This window comes from Lagopus leucura, unplaced genomic scaffold (genome assembly GCF_019238085.1).
Source record: "Lagopus leucura isolate 7727_CA_CO unplaced genomic scaffold, USGS_WTPT01 Super-Scaffold_810, whole genome shotgun sequence".
Classification (NCBI taxonomy): Eukaryota; Metazoa; Chordata; class Aves; order Galliformes; family Phasianidae; genus Lagopus; species Lagopus leucura.
Window position 1 is genome coordinate 5,833,601 of NW_024962261.1, and position 20,974 is coordinate 5,854,574.

At 37.7% G+C, this 20,974-nt stretch overlaps 1 protein-coding gene across 1 annotated transcript in view; it reads left to right on the forward strand.

The window, feature by feature from the left end:
- ADGRV1 (adhesion G protein-coupled receptor V1) overlaps positions 1-20,974 on the forward strand; it is a 253,152-nt gene that overhangs the window by 208,379 nt on the left and 23,799 nt on the right. Inside the window, exon 88 of the mRNA XM_042866113.1 lies at positions 3,399-3,520. Within this exon, the coding sequence (XP_042722047.1) occupies positions 3,399-3,520 (122 nt within the window). The remainder of the gene's footprint in view (positions 1-3,398; positions 3,521-20,974) is intronic.

Sequence of the window (20,974 nt, forward strand, 5' to 3'; positions counted from 1 at the left end):
CCGCTACCCTCTAAAACGGGGAGTGGCAGGCGCCATCAACTTAGTCTATCACAATTGATGTGCACTCCTCACGAATAGCTGTGTTTAAAGGTTACGTCAAATTAAAATACATCTACGAATCCAAGATCTCCAAGAGCAGAACAGATGAGGTAGTGAAGTAGAAGTGCCCTGAAGATTACTAAATATAAAGAAATCAACTTTGTCTGGTTTTGAAGAGTCTGAATTGTAAACAGGAGAAATGATGGGACAGTACTGCATTTGGAAAGTTTTTTTGGCCTTTCTTGGAAGCAAAGCTCGATAAATTTTCTCTCCCAGTACAACTCCTTCAAGGTTCCCATTAAGGAAATTGTATCTTTCCACCATTTCAATACTTTTCCTGGTTCATGAATTTTATAATCCAAACATGTCCTGAGAATATTGCAGCCTTTGTTTCAGATTCTCAGCAGCATCTTTTTAATGTAAATTATTGGACAAAAATCTAGAGTGTTTAAGGACTACCCTACTGTAGTAAAATTATAGTTTTACTGCCCATAGAAAATGATTACAGTGTCGGACAGCTCTTACAACAGCAGACATTGCAGAAAAAAAATCAGGTTTTAGATACGTTAATAATAAAGTCTCAGCAGTTGGGAAGAAGTGAGAGACCATGGGCAAAGAGAGCTATTTGGTAAATAAAGTGTAATTTCGCCTGGTCAAATGCCAGCCTGGACTGCGCTAAGTCTGCATACACTGAGCAGCTGCAGCTAGGGCTGCATAAACTGCATTTATCTCTATGGAATCATCAACTCTGCCACTGTCTCTTAAACCTCTAGTTAAGGAAAAGGGAAGAGATGTTTCAGGACTTATGAACAGTCAGGATGGTGACATGTGCATACATTATGTCTGTATGGATAGATACACTGATACAGATACAGAAGTATTTAAGGAGGAGGTGGACTGACTGTTGCTTAAACAAAACCTTTCATCAGTCCAAGTACTAAAAAAATTTATGTTAATCATGTAAAAAAGAGCTATCACAGTTCAAATGTATATAATGCCCAACAAAACTGCTAGACAGTGCCTCACCTACATCACGCTGGTAAGGACTTGGCTGTCCAAATGCAGTCTTTTATCTTCTGAGATTTATTTCAAGTACTGTATGCATGACTACTGCACTTGAATTCAGAGTACAGTTCTTGTAAGAGAAGTTACTTCTGTCCAGAAATAGACTTGTTTGTTTGAGAGGAGTTGTCAGTTTCCTCTCCGTGTGAAGGAAAGTGCAGATAACTAGACTGTTTTGGATCATTCCATGCCTTTTTATTGGCATCCTCCTCTTTTATGCAATGCTATTTCAATAAACTTCAGGTGAATTGTTCATGATTTTCTGGTAAATTTTCTGATATATTTCCAGTTTTTAAAGATTTTTGTAAATGAGAATACAACAAATTGTCTTATAAGAATGTGGGTGAAGGGAATTCAAGCAGCTGAGACTTTAAGTACTGGCAAAGTCCGCGTCTGAGTTAATCCCTTACAGTACTGATAATGAAGCAATTGCTCTTGACAAAAGCATAATATTCAGTGTACCCATATTCAGCATGTGGCAAAAGACAGGTATCGTTATGCCATTTTTATTATTTTACCAAATATATAAAATTTGTAACTGATTCATTTGCACTTATTAGCACTTGTTTACGTTAACCTTTGTCTGAGTCACTCTTGAAGGTGTGTTTCTTAGAGATCTTGCTGATTTAGTGAGCTTAATTCTCTTTTTACCTGAACTAATTCAGCTCTGCTGGGATGGCAGTGAATTTATCAGAGCTATCCCTCACACACATTTGAAGATAGTAAAGTCAGGTCATTGTACATCAAAAGTGTTTGATATGACCTAGACAGCTTATTGATCATCTCCTTCAGCGTTATGTCTAATGATCTAGAGCTGTAAGGTCATGATTAATATTGTGGTAACCTTCCTTATGTTGTGTAGTAAAAGCAGCAATTGAGCTCTTACTTCTTGCATGCTCTGCTGCCCGCAGTTTGTCCCCCTGTAACTTCCTTTCTGCTCTTCCCAGCTCTCCACCTGAGTTGAACAATATTGCAGTGTCATGCAATAGCCAAGTCATTACTTCAACTTTCTGAGAAAGTTCTCTGCATTGTTAACTTTGACCTTTGAACGGTACTTAGAGTATGCCTACATTATTGATCATTAATTGCCAGTCCGTTGCATCATTTGTGCTTTCTAAAGAGCTAAATTTTATTAAATTATGTTGGTATTTAACAGAACAATTATGTTTTTCTCTTAATATCTGTTTGTAAGTAAACCAAGGACTTTCTCTATGGATAATTACTGAGTTTATCTTCAGAAAGATAAATCTAAAATACTCAGCATTTTATGTAAGTTTATTCATTTTTTATTTTGCTTTATTAGGTTATTTCTGTAACCAGACATTTTGAGATTGTCAGGTCCTTGCCAATTTTTATGAACTTTGTTAAGTACATGCCTGGTAAGTACTTAGATTCATTGTGTATGCAGTGTAGGATAAAAAGGAATCCTAATGCTTGATTTCTTAATATGCCACCTGGTGCTTTAGAGAACTTTACATTTTTAATTACTGTGAAAGAATCATGCTGCTAGCTGTGCATATTAGTAGCTACTACAGAAAATTGTTAAATGTCTGTTGAGGCCATGAGACGTTTTTCCTTTCCCCCTGGGGACTTTAAGGAGGCTCTAATGTAAGTTTCTCAAACAGTGCCTCCCCAAAACTCTACACTGGTGCACTGTGGCTGGCATTGAGAGGGGCAATGCTTTGCACAGCACCTCTGCTCCTCTCAGCTTGTAGACCAGGCAAACATGGACTTTGTCGTGAACACTGTCAGAACTGGGGCCTGGGTGTCAGGAGCAGGACGGGCTGGGGCTGAGAGCTAAACATCCTGCTGCTTTCTTCTGTTGCTTCATGCAAGAACCTTCATGACAGTGCTCCTGAAATCCCTCACACTGTGAATACAGAGAGGGATGTGAAGTGCTGCCCCACATATGGGCTTTAGGCCAGATTTGCATGTTTGTTTGTGAATGTGAATGCCATTAATCAGTGCAAATTTTGTCTTTGGCAGACTCCTCAATGGAGCAGAGATACTCTCTTGACATTTTATAAGGCTGGGTGCATACTCATATTTGATTTGCAGGAAAAGCAACAGTAAATCAGAATACACTGAAAAGCCAGAGCTTTGCTGTTTTCTGTGTGAACAGTGCTAACATTTGTTCCCCTTTCCCCTCAATTCCAGGAGCTCTGCTGTGCATCCTGTGAATTCATCCCACCCTCCAGGCTTTGCCCCTAGCTCAGGGACATGGCTGTGCATTGCCTGTATAGTGCTTAAAAAGTGCTTCTTCACACCAAATGAAAGCCTCTGATTCTGCTTTCCAGAAATCCCTCTGGTGCTGTACCTCTTTGCTTTGATTTCCATCACCTGGCTGTGGGGAGGACTGCACATGGCTTACCGGCACCTCTGGATGTTGGTCTTCTTCATCATCTTCAATAGCTTGCAGGTAAGAGTGACCACTGCTTCCTTCTGTCCTGCAGACATCTGGTGTTTGGGATGAGCAAAATGCAGAAACAAATAGTGGCTTGCATGTGCCACACTATAAGACCTAATGGTGATGTGTGTCTTTTTCTGAAATTCACATCTAGAAGGCATGTTAATGCATGAGGTGCACTGTTTTGAAACAACTGCCACGATTGCATGCATTTAATTTCGTAGTTTATAAACTGGGAAAGAAAATTGCTTCCTTACTTATGTAATGTTACTGAGATAATTATAGCAGTAAGACTGAAGCTTCTGCAGCCTTCATAAAGAAACACATTTTTAAAATTTTCATTATGTGTTAATTCTATTTTTTTTTTAAAAAAAAAGCAAACACACAAACACAAAGCTTTACTGTAACAGTGATTTTTTTGTTTTGAGGTGAGTCTTAGGGATTGGCTTTTCTCATTCAACATGGACTAATTTGAGATATTTTCCTCGAAAAAAATCAAATGCAGACTAGATGTTATGATTGCTTCCCCCAAAAAATAAAAACAGCCCTCTGAAGAAAGGCTTCCATTGAATCAGCCAGTTCTGTGTTTCACTGAACTGAGCACCCTAGTGCACATTATGGAGTTGTTTACAGAACAGAGGGTACTATATCATGGATGGGAAAGCATCTGTAATGTATGAGAACAGTAAAATGATGAAGAATTCAAAATAGTATATATATTTATATTTTTAATAAAAATATTTTTCAAAACAGGTGTATTTTAGATGTAAGATCAAAATGGGAGGGTTTCCATAAGGAAAAATCTACATGCTTTCAAAATGATCATCACAGTCAAAAACAGTTATTTAAACAGAGAAAAATAACCATAGTTTATTCTCCTTGTAATACGTTTAATTGTTCAATACAACTTTCATTTATCTATTCTGCATATATTGGCATATATGAGTACAAATTCATTATGATTTTTTTCATTTCTGTGAAGTTACATGAGTAGATCTTCTTCAGTAATTATCTGTAAAGTTGCATTTTAGGAAACTTTTGAAGTTCAATGGTCACAGCTCTTCAGATCTGGCCACAGTGTCCTTGCTTGTCTCCTCCCTTTCCTTTCCCCCTGCAAAATCTGAGAGCATAAGTGAAGCCCCACAGAATTTGCAGTAGCATGAATATGACTGTTTTATCCAAGTAATGGCGCAGAGCCATGGAATTATTATTTTAATGCATGCTTGCAAGTTTCAAGATTTTCATACCTGCAGTAGCAGCAAGAAGTGAAAGGGGATGCTGAAAGCCAGTTGTGTAAAATGAGAGTCCCACAATGTTTGGCAGAAATTTATTGCAGTAGTGGTCCAGTATGATAGCAGATGACATGAGAAATGGACACTGAGCATGCCTAGTATAATGTGCAAGTCAGGACTGATAACAGAGAAGTGCATGTTAGGATTTTATCTAAATCCAGACAAAACTGAGATGGCAAATTTGCTTTTCTCAATCTATATGAAGTTTTTCAGTTGTTAAATTTGATGTCTTTATGTTGTTTTGTTTCAAATCATGTACTTTGAAGTAGAAATAGCTTATTTTCACTCTTATTGGCTAGTTCTTGTTGTTTTTGACTGATCTCTTGTCTGTGTTGCTGGTCCATGCAAAAGGTATTTCAGTAACTGCCACATACATATTACATTCAGAGTTGTGTGCTTCTTCTTAAAGCTAATTTTTATGGATTTTAGAATGTCAGAAATACTTGCATGCATAATTTCATGCAACTGAAAAAAACAGGAATTTCTATAGATGTTATTGTGTCATTTGACATTATGTCTTACATAAATTGTACTGCCATGACCAGTACTTTTCTGTCCACCGCACCCCAGTGACAGCAAAAACACCACAGAACCACTTATAACGTGGCATTTCTCAGAGATATTTCCTCTGTTGCATCTCAGCTCTCAATTGTGTATGTCCAGCAGCTTTGTTTGAAATCATTCTAAGGAAATGAAAAATTAAAACACCAAATATTAGAGGTTTTACCCTCTGACTCACTGGTTCTATGCATGGGGCACAGCCTCAGCTTTGTAGCTGTAGCAGTGCCAGTACTTGCATTGTCTTTCTGTTGGCAATGTTTCCTTCACTCTCCACCTAAGAAAGAAACTTGTATTTACCAAGCAGATGTGAATGGTGTTCAGGAGAGAGTTTGATGACCATGTGGTCTCTTGTGGTCTCTTCTGTATCTGATGACATTTGGCTTCTTAGCCTGATAGAAGGTAGAATCTGGAGAATGTCTGTAGGTGGCAGCTGGTCTGCAGGATATGATACAGCACCCCCACAGCAGACATATTTCTATCAAATTACATCAATACTTATCAATGTATTAATGTATGTTATTAAAAGGAGAAATATGTTACTTTTCTTTTTTCATTTCCTAGCACTGGACAATCTGCAAAAACTCAAAGATAAAATACTGTTTCTTTTATTGAAAAGACATGCAAAAATTTAAGATGTCTACTCTCTTGCTGGCTAATATTTTAAATTTTAGGTATGAGATATAATAGGACGTCTACCTTTCATTAGTAGACATTATATAAACTACTTTCTAATATATAAATTTATCAAAGGGATAATGTATAAATTTATTAAAGGGAGAAGGTATCTCTTCAGCATCAGGTACATTAAACACTCTTCCCCAAGAGGAAAGAGAACAAGAAATGTTTTACAAGGAGCAGAGACCTGTTCCCTGTTGTTCAAGAGTTACAGACCTGCAAACAGAAGCACAGCCCGTTAAATGTGTTCGTTATCCAGATGGATTCAGCTCAGGAGACTGCAAAAGCACTGTGTATTATCCAATTCACTTGTTTAGCCACATGACAAACATTTCCAAGGACATGTACTTGACAGAAAAATCTTCTCCTAAGGACAAATTGTTTCTGAGCTCTTCCTGTGAGAAATGGTTTCCATTGGAGAGGAGCTTACAGTGCATGCTATTCATGTGCAAGAAGAGGAAGGACAGTCCTTTCTCTGTAACTTCAGGAATTAGCATGCGAAGTGCTGCTTGGGAGAACAATGGCTGATTTACATGGTCTCTGAGTAAACCTTCACCCAGAAAATCGGGATCGCTATGCCCCCTTTGTTCACTGAGGCCGAAATGAAAGTTTAAAAGGTATTTAAGAACTTACCCTTCTGTTGTGCTAAAAGTAGGAAATCTCAAAATAATTTTAGAAAGTATAAAAGGAGCAAAAGACTGTGCTTAAGATATCTGATGCTTGGAGTTCCTCAGTGGCACGTTCCTGATTATTCCATCTGTGCAGCACCTGTGTCACTGAAGTCTATCCTGTGCTCTCTTGTGAAAGGGTGATGCTCCTGACCCTTTCAGTGCAGAACAAGAGAGGAATATTTACCTCTTTCTTAATGGGTTTATTCACAAGCTGTTTGTTGGTGTCCAAAGGGAAGGAACAAGCTGCTGTCTTGTGTGTATCTCTCTGAAGGTTAGGATTTCACAAACCATTTTGTGTATGCTATACTAATAGCATAGATCACTGTGTTTTTCATGAGATTTGCAGGGTGTTTCTAGTTTGAATAGCTGAGGTAATCACTGGCATATTTACAGTTCAATCGAAGCTTGATCCAAAGTTCAGGGAGGTGGGTGGATCTCTTCCCCTTGTTCACAGAGAGGTTGGGGTTAGGCTTTAGCTGAGGCTGCTCAGCTGAATTCATTTATCATCATCCTTTTTCATTATGGTCTTGATTACTCTTTGGCTGTACTTCCAACAACCTGCACTGTACCCCTCAAGACTCTCTTACAATTTAGAATGTATGCATGCTGCAAACTAGAAAGCATTAGGTACACCCGAGCGCCCCTGATCTAGTTTTCTGTACCTTGTTCTAATCCCCACCACATGTCAACAGAATCAAAAGTCTATTTTTCATCAATTTTAAATCAAGTGAAGAACAAATCAAGACTACGAGGTAACCCATCAGTACCCACAGGACTCAAAAAAATCCAGCTGTTGTGGCTGACACACAAATGAATAAAGTGTCTTCCCATTCTGTGTTTGAGCACACCAGGATGGTTCATAACCACATTAAGCAAAAGAATTACATATAAAATAAGTATTCCCAAAACACCCTGGAAAAATCTGGAATCAGCAGTTGTTTTTCCAAACTGGACAGACAGTTGACTTGACAAGAACGAATTTTAGAGGTCAGCTAATTGGCAATAAGTAACAGTGTGAGAAAAAGATTCAGAATTTCATATTTGAATGTTTAAAAAGCCCATAGTACATTTAACAAGAAAGATCAGATCACATAAGCACCAAGGTTGGAAAAGACCTACAAGATCATCCCAGTCCAACCATCCACCTATCACCAATAGTTCTCCCTAACCCATATCCCTCAACACAACATCCAAATGTTCCTTGAACACCTCCAGGGTTGGTGACTGCACCACCTCCCTGGGCAGCCCATTCCACTGCCTGGCCACTCTTTCAGAAAAGCAGTATTTCCTAATGTCCAGCCTGAAACTCCCTTCACCATTTCCCCTAGTTCTACCATTAGTTACATGAGAGAAGAGGCCAACCCCAGCTCACCACAACTCCCTTCAGGTAGTCATGGAGAGCAATGAGGTCTCCCCCCCTGAGCCTCCTCTTCTCCAGGCTGAACAACCCCAGCTCCTTCAGCCGCTCCTCATAAGCCCTGTGCTCCAGACCCCTCACCAGCTTTGCTGCCCTTCTCTAAACCCGCTCCAGGGCCTCAATGTCTTTCTTGCAGTGAGGGGCCCAAAACTGGACGCAGCACTCGAGGTGCAGCGTCACCAGAGCTGAGTACAGGGGGACAATCACTGCCCTGTTCCTGCTGGCAACAGGTTGGATATACAGAAGCCTACTAAACAGGTGCACACACAAACCTGACCTTGGCAAAAGCAGATGTCATTCTCCAGACTTAAATAATTAGAGTAACAGAGGCTAACTGGAATGTGAGCAAGCAGTAGTTCAGGTAGAAAGGAGATAAAATCTCAGAGAAAACAGTAGACATGGTGGCAAAACAACATGGTAATGAGGAATACCTTGTTTCTGGGACAACAAAAAAAATTGTGGCAAAAGAAATGCCTAAGGTTTCAGAGACAAAAACAAAATGAAAAAAAAAACATACCACATCATTGATATAACAAAAAGAGAACAGAGATTTAAAGTTAAACATGTAGTAGTAATACATTGGAAACAACAAAGGTAAAAACCAACAACAAAAAGCAGTTCTTAAACCCATACCAGTACCAATTGCAAATAGTATAGTTTTTTTTCCTTAGGTTTGGTATTTAACTGTGTATGAATAGCCAGGGAATACTGAAAGGGGCACAGCTATAAGTATGATCACTTCCTGTTCCTTCTGGCATCTTCCTAAAGCACCTTCTCCTGATGAGTCCCAGATGGACAACACAATTCTGTTCAGAGCAGTACGTAAAGGCAAAGAAAATCAAGTACTGGATAGACATGAGTAAATACGCTGGGTCACAAAAGGCTTCCTCACGGTTTTGCAGAAAAGACAATGCTCTATAGATAAGCCTAACAGAAGACAGTGAAGTTGTTGTAATATTGCCAGGTTAAGATAATGTACAAGCAGAACATCAAGAAAATTGCATAAGCTTGTTCACATGGAGATAGTACAAATAATACCAAACCCTTTTCTGTCAGCAAAGTGCATGAATCAAATGCAATTAAGCATCTACAACAAGCCTTGCATTTTGACATCTATGTGATCAAGTACATTCCTGCACTGTTTCTGGAGACTTCTTTTATCTTTGAAACAAACATAGTGTACCTCAACAAAAGAAAACAGTATAATAAGGACAGTTCACTTGTTTTATAATTGAGCAAGTTATCAGAGAAAAATAAGTTACTTTTTTTAAGGTCAGCAGCCCTGCAAGTTTGGCCGGAGCTAAGAAATACTGTACATTCATTTGTGCATTTATTTGAAGCCAAGCAGTAAAAGGAACTAATATAGAGCAGACAGAGAAAACTTTTCAGTTTTTGAGACTTGTCACATTTTGACATCAGCAGCTAAACTTTTGTAATCCTCATTGGGCAATAGCATTGGTCCAGATTTATGAAAGCACCTAAGAACCTTGATGATCATTCAGTGACTCAAGACAAAATATCCAATTTTATAGCCCACTCTCTATGTATCTTCCTCATGTTCCTCCTGAAATTATTATTCTCTATGTTCCACCGTAAACATACTCTAATTAATGATTACCATTATTTTATTTAATGAAATCTGTTATTAATATACTATCAAATTACTTACGGAATTACTGGAAAATATTTCCTTTATCTACACAAGTCCTTAATTAATAAATCCAAATATCAGTCTATAGTAGAAAACAAGACAAAGCAAAAAAGTATGTAGTTTCATAAATAAAGCATTGCTGCTTTGGATGTTCCTTGGTTATGATGGTGCAGATATACAGAACGTGCTTTGACTTTACTGGATTTTCAAGTAGATTCAAGAAAGATTACTTAAAACACTTGCCCAGTAAGAATAGGAAGAAAATAAATGCATTTTTTAAAAAAAACAAATGTTGGTATTAAATTACATGTTAGGTCTTCTAGTATTTACTGTGTTCCATCAGCACTTCTTGAAGAATATACATATTGAACATACATTTCAGGAAAAATCTCCCAATACGCAAATTATTTTTTAAAATAGAAGATGAAAAAGCAGTTTTAATCATTCTCCTAGAAATGTAGTAATAGTAAGAATTGTATAGTAGGAATCAACAAAAGGAATATATCTGTAAGATGAATTGCTACATTCAGTGGAAATTTATCCACTGAAAGGAACTTGGGATCAGGTACATTCTTTTCATCTTCTGGCTTTGTCAGTAACAACAGACTTCTCTTATTGTTGAGAATAAAATAGCAACCAACTTGATTTCTTATCTTTAACAAATTATCTGCCTCTTCATTTTATATTGCTGCTAATCTCTCTTTGTCACCATAAGTAGCATTTTTCTCAATAACTCGGCTGAAAGAAGTATGTCAGTATAATCATTATGTAGAATTAATCTGTATTTTGCCTTTAAATTTGACTAAGTTCTGTACTATTATTTAAGATTAATTGATAGAGCACTGCCAGCTTATGCTATTCAGAAGTTAAGAATGTGGCTTTTATGTGTAGAAAGTAATGAATTTCTTTGTGATTAGCATAAAAGCTGAGCACTTTTTGTTTGTTTGTTTATTTTGGCATTGTTATTTGCAGTCAAAGCCTTCTTCATGCACTGGCTCACTTTCAGATGGAGACAGGCAGCAAACAGCAGGGAAGAAGCGGGCTGTGTTCTACATAGGAAAATTGTAATACCCAGATCCATAATGCTGAAAGGATTCATATAGAAGTGCTGAAAGAACTGGCTATTTAATGGTGAGTCCACCACCATTTTTGCAGAATAGTGGCAATTAAGAATACAACTGATGGAAAGGAAGGACATAGCGCTGCTCCCAGTCACTGTTGATAGTAACCAGGGGATATGGCTGACACAACACATGGCAGAACTACTCCAGGAAGACTTTTATAAATTTGAGGGAAAACCTCACAAGGGTCAGTAAAGAGATGTGCACAGTTACACTCTTGTAGTACACTATGAATGTCTTCAGCCTTGATATTATATATCTGACCCCTGATCTTGCTGAAGAGTGAGAGTGTGCCAGGATGAGTGTGGAGCAGCAGTGTATTCCTACTGTAGATAAGACAATTCTGGGGTGCTGTGGGAGGGTTTTGGCTGGCTTAACTTTTGTGAGTTAATTTCTGTCTGCTCAGTGCAGAAGAGGCTACACTTGAAATACTTTGTGCAGCTTTGGGACTTCTGGTTCACAAGGTATGTGGAGGGTGTGGGTAGAAAGAAGGACTGCCACAGTAGTCAGAGGCATGGAAATTTATCCTCTGAAAAATGTTTGAGTAAAGCAGGGCTTATTTAGCCAGGTGAGAAAGTCACTAATGGAATATGTAGTAGCATATCCTGAGATGGAAGGTATCGACAAGGATTGTGAAATCCAGCTCCTAGTTTCACACAGAACCACCCAAAATCCAAATCCAGAGTTTGAGAGCATTGTCCAAACGTCCTGGGGAGCCTGTTTCAGTGCCCACTGCCCTCTAGAGAAGAGCCTGCTACTAACCCCACCCCAGGTTCCCTCAGGCCCTGTCACTGTCACAGAGAGCAGAGCTCAGCACTGCCCTCCACTCCTTGTGAGGAGTTGCAGCCATCATGAGGGCTCCTGTCAGCTCCCCTACTCTGCTCTGAGCACACTCAGAGACCTCAGTCACTCCTCACACATCTTGCCCTTCTAGATCCTTCACCATATTCATAGTCCTGCTTCGGACACTGTCTAATAATTTCATGTCCTGATATTTTGGCACCCAAACCAATCAGAACCCAAGATCCCTTTACACAGGACTGTTGTCCAGTCTCTACATCTGCCAGAGTCACCCCATCCCAGGAGTAGAATCTGCGCTTGCTGTTGTTGAAATTCATGCAGTTGGTGATTGCCCAGTCTGCTAATTTGTCAAGATCTTGCTGCAAGGCCTCCACACTATTGAGAGAATCAACAGCTCTTCCTAATTCACTTTCCTACGCAAACTTACTTAGTATGCATTCAAGTACTGCATCCAGACCATTTCATGACAGCATGAAAGAACTGACCCAAAACAGAGCCTTGAGAAGCCCCCTCAGTGAAGGGCTGCCAGCCTGATGTTACCCATTTACTCTTACCCCTCACGCCCGATCTGTCAACCAGTTCTTTACCCATCACATTATGTTTCTATCTAGCTGTATGCTGGACATTTTTCTTTTCCTGAAGGAGAAATGTTATTTTCTGAAATCCAAAAATGTTACAGCTACTGGCTTCCCTTGGTCAGCCTCATGGGTAACCTTGTCATAAAAGGAAATCAAGTACTTCAAGATGATTTTCTCCTTGTGAACCTGTGTTGGCTATGACTAATTCTCCTGCCCAGAGAAGTTTTGTATCTCCAATGTTGTAGAATATTAAAACTCATCTAGGCAACACCACTGACAACTCACCAGATCAGTGCAGTACCTCCAGAGGTACTGTCTGCCACGTTTCTATGTTTCTGATGATATGACTCGTGTAAAGCCCTATTCTCAAGCTATTCTTTGTAATGGATAACAACACCAACAATATAGCACTGAGAACGTGAGCTTTTAGGAAAACATAAAATATTGCAAGACTAATGATAAATCCTGCAGAGATGGAAATATTATAGGCAGGGAAAGTTTGATACAATGTGAGCCATCTCCAGGGATGACTGTGAAGTGATGGATATAATGTTTCTCAAGTTTCAGTACCTCAGAGTGGTCTGTGTACATACCTATCTTCATGCTGACATCATCATGTTACGATATTTATGAAGGGTGATCTGAAATCACTTCATGATTCATGAAAGGTGAAATAAATGCAGATCAGGTTTTAATAGCTTCTAGAGGAATGACTCATTCATCTATTCTGCGGATAGGTATTTCCTACACAAGAACCCTTTTTGTTGTACAAAACTGATATCAGTGTATGAGAAAGATGCCTTTTTGCTATCTTCATTGTAAATAAAAGTAAAACTATGTTTGAGGGCAAAAACTCCCATTAATTCCCTAATTTTATATATGTCTTAGATGGCCTCCAAGCAACTGCTGTAGTAAGAATGAATGGAATTACTGCTTTTATCTCTCCTAGGGTTTTTTATTATTCAGTGCACTAATTATATACAATTTAGGGGAAACCGTGATAAGCTTTTATTCTTAAGTTAATAATTCTAAATTCAGTAAAGATTGATTTCTTTTTTTTTTTTTTCCCAAAGGACTAAAGGCATCATACTGTCCTTCTTGTATTTTAATTTTAACCTTGACATACAATACACTTTGAACAGGTGTTACTGTTGGAAATTGTTTAGATTTTTGGATTGCCATCCAGCTGATGCATCAAAGGCATATGAGTTATTGAACCATCATCCACCCTTCATTCATGGGCAGACTTCTTGAGTTTCAAAGAAAAGAGAAAGTTTAGGGGTATGAAAGATGTATAGAAGAATGGGGGGAAAAAATTGAATCATGTAAGCAAGATATTCCTTATAGAATAGAACACGAAGGGACTTTGGTCATGGATAAAAATATTATTGTGTGCTACAACCAAAATGAGGATCTGAAATTCTAAAGAGTAAAAAGATAGACCACTGAATAAGATTAATAATCTAGTGAAATTCTCATCTATTGTGTGCATGTTACACTTAAAATCATCTTGAAACCATCAGTGAGAGCAATCTTTGGCTGCTTCTTCTAATAGCACTTAATTCTTTTTCTTCTGTTAACCTACATTCATATAGCCTGCAAATGCAAATTTCCAATGGACAGCTGTTCACTAAGTGCACTTAATAATGATTATGCCAGTATAGGCAATAATGAGTAGGAGTTGTTCAGATTGTGAGGGAGTTAGACTAAAAGAAATTGATATAATGGTTTCTTTTTAGAGTACCTTTTTCCTACAGCATTATTATTATGAACTGTAATAGATTGCCAAAAGAAACAATAGGGTTTTGAAACAATAACATGTCATGAAAATAGAGTTTGCTTCTTACTTAGAAGTGTTTTGGAAAAGAGTAAGCAAGGAATCCCTCAAAAGTAAGATAAAATATAGCTATCAATTACTACTTCAGCCAATTATCTGCTAGCCTACAAAAAGAAAGGCAGTATCTGTCCAACTCAAAGGAAGTATTTCATACTGAAACACACACAAACACACACATACACACACACAGAAAGGATTAAGGATGAATAAAAATTGGAGAAATAATAATATTTTAAAATAATGTGTCTTGATACTAATCTTCAGCTTGATTTTTGTTATGACCAAAGCAGAAAAATGCTAGTACAACTTTTTCATTACACCAAGATTTGGAGGAATGAAGTATCACATACAGCTAAACAGACAGTTTTTAGTACATGGAATAACTTAAAAGATTTTTTGTGTGTGATTCAACAACACTAAATGCAAAATTATATATTAAGATACTAATAGTAAAAGAATTTCTGCTGGAAGTTCATCAGTTACATACAAGGGCTATTCCAAAAGTAATACCTCCTGTTTTATACTGTTGGCCCACTGTCAGAGATAATGTTGGCAGAATGACAGTAGAGGTGGAACTTCCCACCGGTGTCCCACTGTATGTTGTTGCTGTGTGACAGATGGCAGCAGAGGGACAGTCTGACAGAATGGCATCTGACATGAAGGTATTAATGAAGAAAAAGGTGTGTCAGTGAATTCTTCCATGCAGAAAAAGAGGCACCCACTGACATTCACCGATGCTTGCTGTACACTTCTAGAAACCAAGCAGTGGATGTGAATCAGTGGGTGGTACATTTCACTGGTAGCGGCAGCAACAGTGGACCACCTCTTCTGGTGCAGATTGTTAAGAGTGCAATATGCAGGTTCTTTGCCAGTGAAGATGCACAGCTAATGGTGGTAACTGCTGAATATTTTTCAGCTGAGAATTTTCTCTATGAAACAGTGGTATTGCTTTTTTTGTATGTATTGTAGTTTCCATGGAAATAAATATGAGACATCACATTCAGTGCAACCTACATATAGTGGAGGAATACAAGCTGAAATAGGTGTGATTCTTTACTGCAGGACAATTTCAAATCACCAGCATGATACAGACTTGAAGCATGCAAATGTGACACTAATTTTGTACCTGGTAGCGATATTAACACCATTATGCATATAAAATACTGGTGGCATATTGTTTGGAATCCTATGCACAATTCTGAGCCCACTGGTCAAAGAGATGAATTTTGTACATGATAGGAGCATTAAGGGAATATTAGTGGTGATCAGGGATTTGAAAATGCTATTTTAGGAGCCTGATATTATTTTACATGTCAGCAGTTCATCTGTTCACACTTAACTACCGTGGTGCAGCAGTTGTGGTGTAAGACTAGTGTTATGTTGCACACCAAATAATACATCCCGTTTCTCAACAGGCATTTTTTTAGACATTTCAGTCCTTTTCAGATTTGACTCTAACTCAGAGAAACTTTTTATTTTCCAACACTACTCTGCCAGTTCTGATTTATATGGGCAAGCAGATAAATATCTAAGCTGCTCGAAACACTGTATGGCTGTAATCTCACAGCACTAAATTATCTGAGAATTTCAGTATTTCCTTCTATTTATAAAAGAATCATGGATTTACAGAGTGTGTTGACTGTACTGTCATGTTTATTCAACAGTCAGTTTGTTTGAAGGTTTGTAAGTGTAATGTTGCCAATGTTTTAATACTAAATTTTTGTGATGGATTTTTTTCTCTAAAGGGGAACGTGTCAACAGTTAAATGTGAGATCTGACCATAACCACTTAGTTGCAGGTCTCTCAGGAAGCTTTCTAATGCATGTGAGGACTGCAAATCATTTGAATCTGGAAAGAGCAACTGTGGAGCTGAAGCTAACCATGGTTGGATAAAAATTGCTAAATTATGTTTTCTTTATTTTGAGCAAAATGTCAAGTGTTGATCTTTTGCCGTTGCCTTGACGAAGGTCAATTGGATTTTAAAAAGCATCAAATCAACTCATACTGTCAGCTTATTATTTGTTTAAATTCTCAGATGTGTTGTTTTGCTGTTAGAAGATAGTCATGGAAAGTTTTAGTGACAGAGATTTATTAGAACTTCAATTGCAAAACTGGTAACCGCACTGAAAAGTTTTATTTGTTCTTTGAATGTCTTCTTAAAGCAGGGTGAGTAGAAGACTTTAGTTTGACAGTGGCATCCTCTGTGTCTGTGTGTGCATATGCATGTGCACAAACAAAACACGGGATCTAATGGAGCGTACTTTATCCAGATGAAAAGATTTCCTCATGTTGTGGTTGTGCTTCAAAGAATTGTATAAAGAGAAAGCAGGCTGAAAACAGTAAGACTGCAGGCCACTCAACAACCCACATATCCTCTTGAGGATTTTGATTGCTGAGTATCTCTTATGTTCCAGCATCTCTACAACTGATCATCTGTGATCCAGGAAACACAAATTGGCATTTTAACAGGCAAACTGGTGCCTTTCTGGAGCCAGAAGCTGAAGCAGGAACTTTTTTTCATTCCTAACATTTGAAAGACAACATGAAGATAGTGATCCTCACCATGAAGTCTGTTATTGTCCTTTAAAGCTTTGTTATTTTCACACTAGCTTTCTTGTAACCACCTGCTATTAGCCAAATTGGCCAACTTACTTGACAGAAAATTTTACTTCATGAAAGACTACACATACTTGTAGGTCTGTCTTCAATTCTGTCATTACATTATCATTAGTGAACAAAAAAGGGCTGATCTGGTCACGCTCCCTACCAATAGGGTCTAAATTAGTACACTGGCTTCTGAGGGCTTTTTTTTTGTGGTCAGGAAAGAAGAGTGTGATTACAGAGGATGTTTCAGTGAACACAAGTGAGGTTCCTGCTTTCTAATTATTTCTAGTTAGTAGAATGTTTCAATATTTTCATCCTGTAATGTCATATTAAATAGAAATGCCCTTGTATTCTACAAACAAGCAAAAACTCAGTAACAACAAAAACAGGTAAAAATAAATCATATTTTTCAAAGGAACTTTTGACTTCCGCATTGCCCTTTAATGATAAGGAATGCTTTGTCCTTTCTTTATTACATTGGTTTTTTTTTGCTGATGAACATCTTCTAAAGTCTTCAGAAATATAGCTATGATAGGATCAAGTGCATGAACTAAGTACCTGCATACTTACTTCTCAGTAAAAGAGAATTTCTAGCAATTATTTAGCCTTAGATATTCCCAAAGACTAAGAAACTATTATTTATTAACTGTAGTACTCCAGAGTTCATGAATGGGCTAGCATTTCTTTGTATTGGACTCCATATAAACAGAGAACAAAAAGAAATTCTGTGCCCCAAAGTGGGATTTGGGAGAGGAAATGGACACCAAGGAGACACAGTAGAAGGCAGTTGTTAGACAGCAGATCAGCAGGTATCAAGGTTTTATAGCTAGAGACTCAAGAGGAGGTCATGAAGAAGTTGAGATGATAAGACATACAACTTTTTGTCCACACAAATCATAACTGACAGAGCCAAGTGCTACTTTGGTGCATGATGGGAAGATGAGAGACAATGGGAATAAACTAGAATAAACTCCCTTCCAACCTCACATGCATTATTTATCTTTGAGCTGAGTCAGAGAGAAATCAAGACTTTTCTGTACTCTTAAGCCATGCTCTGGCCCATTGCTGTGGAGCATTTTGCAACAGGTAGCAAAGCTTCTGCCCTGCTCTCCACAGACGAATTCCAGTCCTATCCCTGAAACTCTGCTGAGCTTTGTAATGAACACAATCCTATATTAACTCATCTGTTCTTCTGTCCCTTTCTGCGAGGGCTTTGTAGAAAATTATCTGGACTTTGCATGCATTGAGAGCAGAAAGTCTTCCTTTGCTTATCTCAAAATCTTTTTTTAATTTTTCCTCATGAAACAGGTAATATCAAAATTACAAACCAATGACTTGTATACACATTTCCTTAAGTGCTTTGCTTTGCAAATAAACAGAGAGTAAATGTATTTCAGGTAGGATACAGGATAGGATGTAGTGGAGAGATACAGAGATGATGAGATTCCTGGACCAGCTGAAGTTTTGCATTGGAATCAGTGTAGAAAGAGTCAAAAGGTAATTTGTCCCAAATTACATTATTTTTGTGTGAAATTCATTTCAAGTTATTTTCCTAATCCCTTGGAAAAAAGTGTACCTATCCTAACTTTCCTTTGGGACATATAAAAAACAAGTGAATAGTATCTTTAGGATATAACTTATGCAATTTTAGAAATATTTAAACTAGCAGAAATTTTGACAGTTAAAAATATGCTTTGAAAAAACTTGTAGAAAGAAGGAAGAAATGCAGTATGTCCACTAATGTAATATAACTTTTAAGTTAATACATTGTAAAGAAATTTCAAAACAATCACAAGTATTCATGTTCTGCTTGTGAGCATTATGGTAAGATATCTGAATAGAATATCTGAAAAACCAAGAATGAATTACTTTTAATGACTCAGGTTTCTATAGTTCGTACAGCCTCTAAGTATTCATGCTCATTCTAGAGCAGTACAAACTATCACCAGCCTGTCAGTCCTCAGAATACTTTTCTCAGATGGATATTATCATCTCTGTCTTATAGACAGCTGGGATGAAAGCTGTGGGAAGATTAATGTGTAGGGCCAACATACTTCCTAATTTGGGAAGCACATTCAATGGCTCCTACGTTTCAGGCTGGTGCTCCTTTTATTAAAACACATTATTACCAATCTCTTGGTTTCATCTGCCACTTGTACTTTATTTTCTAAATGGATTTTATTTTTGAAATGGAAGCCAAAGACTGTACTACTAGTTCATTAATTCTTTTTGATAGTAGAGAATGGAAGAAGCTATGGGATTAAAGATTAACTGATTTAAATAAAGATCATCCTCTTCCTGGAAACATCTCTTTTCAGATTGCTCCAGGTTGCCATGCCACTATAAACTGGCAATGAGCATTAGCACACAGAGTTTAGTTGCTTTGCTAACATGGCTTGGCTTATATTGCGAGAAAGATTTGCAATAGCTAAGCACAGATTAGAAGAAAATAATGCAGTACTTAATATTAAATGATATCTATCTTGGCTGGAATTTTTTCCTGGCAGAGTACCAATATAAACAAGTCAAAAGTAAAATTAATAAAAATCCAGAATTGTAATTATAACTTTCTGCCAAAAATGTGATTTTTGAGTATAGACTTAGCTATCCAATGCATGAAAAGATTTTTTTTCACTTTGTTTGCATACTGACCTAAATTATACTGTAACTATCTTATCCAATAAAATGTTTGATTAGAAATTTAACAGTTAAGTCTTTTTTTTCCTTTATTTTCTTTTATTTTATTTTTTTAATTAAAAGTTGGAATCAGTCATCATGGCAATATTCAAACACAGTGTAGAAGGTCTCACAGTGTTGGTTTAGGAAAACTTTGTAGGATGCTTTATCCTGTTCTAGTGAGTAATGATTGTCATGGCCAGCACTTCTGAGTGGATGATCAAAGGTAATTTCAGAGGCCTGTATCTTTAATGCTGGCTTTGTTGCTATCCAGTGATGATGTAAGGCAGCAGGGCAGAAAGGATCCCAGAAAAGAGCAGGGTGTGAGTGTGTTGTGTCCTCTTCTCCTGAGCGGTGGGGGCTTATGTCATGTCCTCCTATGGGATCACAGAAACTCAGAATCACAAAATTGCTGAGGTTGGAAAGGACCTCCAGAGACCATCAAATCTACCTGCTAAGCAGACCCTCTACAGGTAGGCTCTACAATCCAGATGGGACTTGAATGTCTCCAGAGAAAGAATCCACAACCTCCCTGGGCAGCCTGTCCCAGTTCATCAACAGATTGAATCAAATCCTGATATCAGACCTAACAAGAACAGAGGAAAATGTAGTAATCTCCTTGAAACTGAAACCTTCCTTTTATTGCATTCCATAAATAGTGAGAAAGGTATAGAGACTCTTGTTTATTTTCTTTCCAGAAAACTGTCAGTGCTTCCTTAAAGCGTGAATACCAGATTACTCGGCTGCCATTCGAAATATATCTGTACTGTATATCTGTTATGACACAGATAATCCTAAACAGACATAAAGCACATGTGCTTTGGAGCCAGGAGTAATAAAACAATGTCAACAATGAGGCAAAGACAGGGCATGGAACACAGAGGCCTGAAGCCTGGGCTCTGTGCTGTGCAGGCAGCTGCTTTGCTTTTGACCCATCTCTTTCATTCTGCTGCTCCTCACCACAGGAAGATTTATTAAATAAAAAATGCTTTACTAAATGTTTTGTAGCATAAAAACTAGAAAGCCCAAGAGGTTGGTTGAACTACATTTGTCACAGCAGCTGTGCCATGAATATTCATATACTCATGGAATCACAGAATGGCTTGAGTTGGAAGAGAGATCAGGCTGCCCAGAGCCCCATTCAACCTGGCCATGAACACCTCCAGGGATGGGCATCCACAGCTTTCTGAGCTGCCTGAGCTAGGTCTTCATCATCCTCACAATTAAGTATTTCTTCCTGATATCAAACCTAAATCTCCCCTCTTTCAGAATAAAGCTATTATCCCTTGTCCTATGGCTACACTCCCTTTAAAAGAGCTTCTCATAATCTTTTCTGTAATTGTGTGCACTGACATCTGCAAAACATAATATTCATATCTATAGCACGTATTAATGTTTTCCTGACTATCTAGAAACTATGCAATTATCTTTGAATTAGTAGTAATTAATGATCTAATCTGATAAGCATCCACATAGATAATATAAAAATTCTTTCTATGGGTGAAATTCTTGAGCAGGCCAAAGTAATACTAACAATATTATAATTTTTTGACTAGCATTTTATCATCCTACTTGCGCTCAT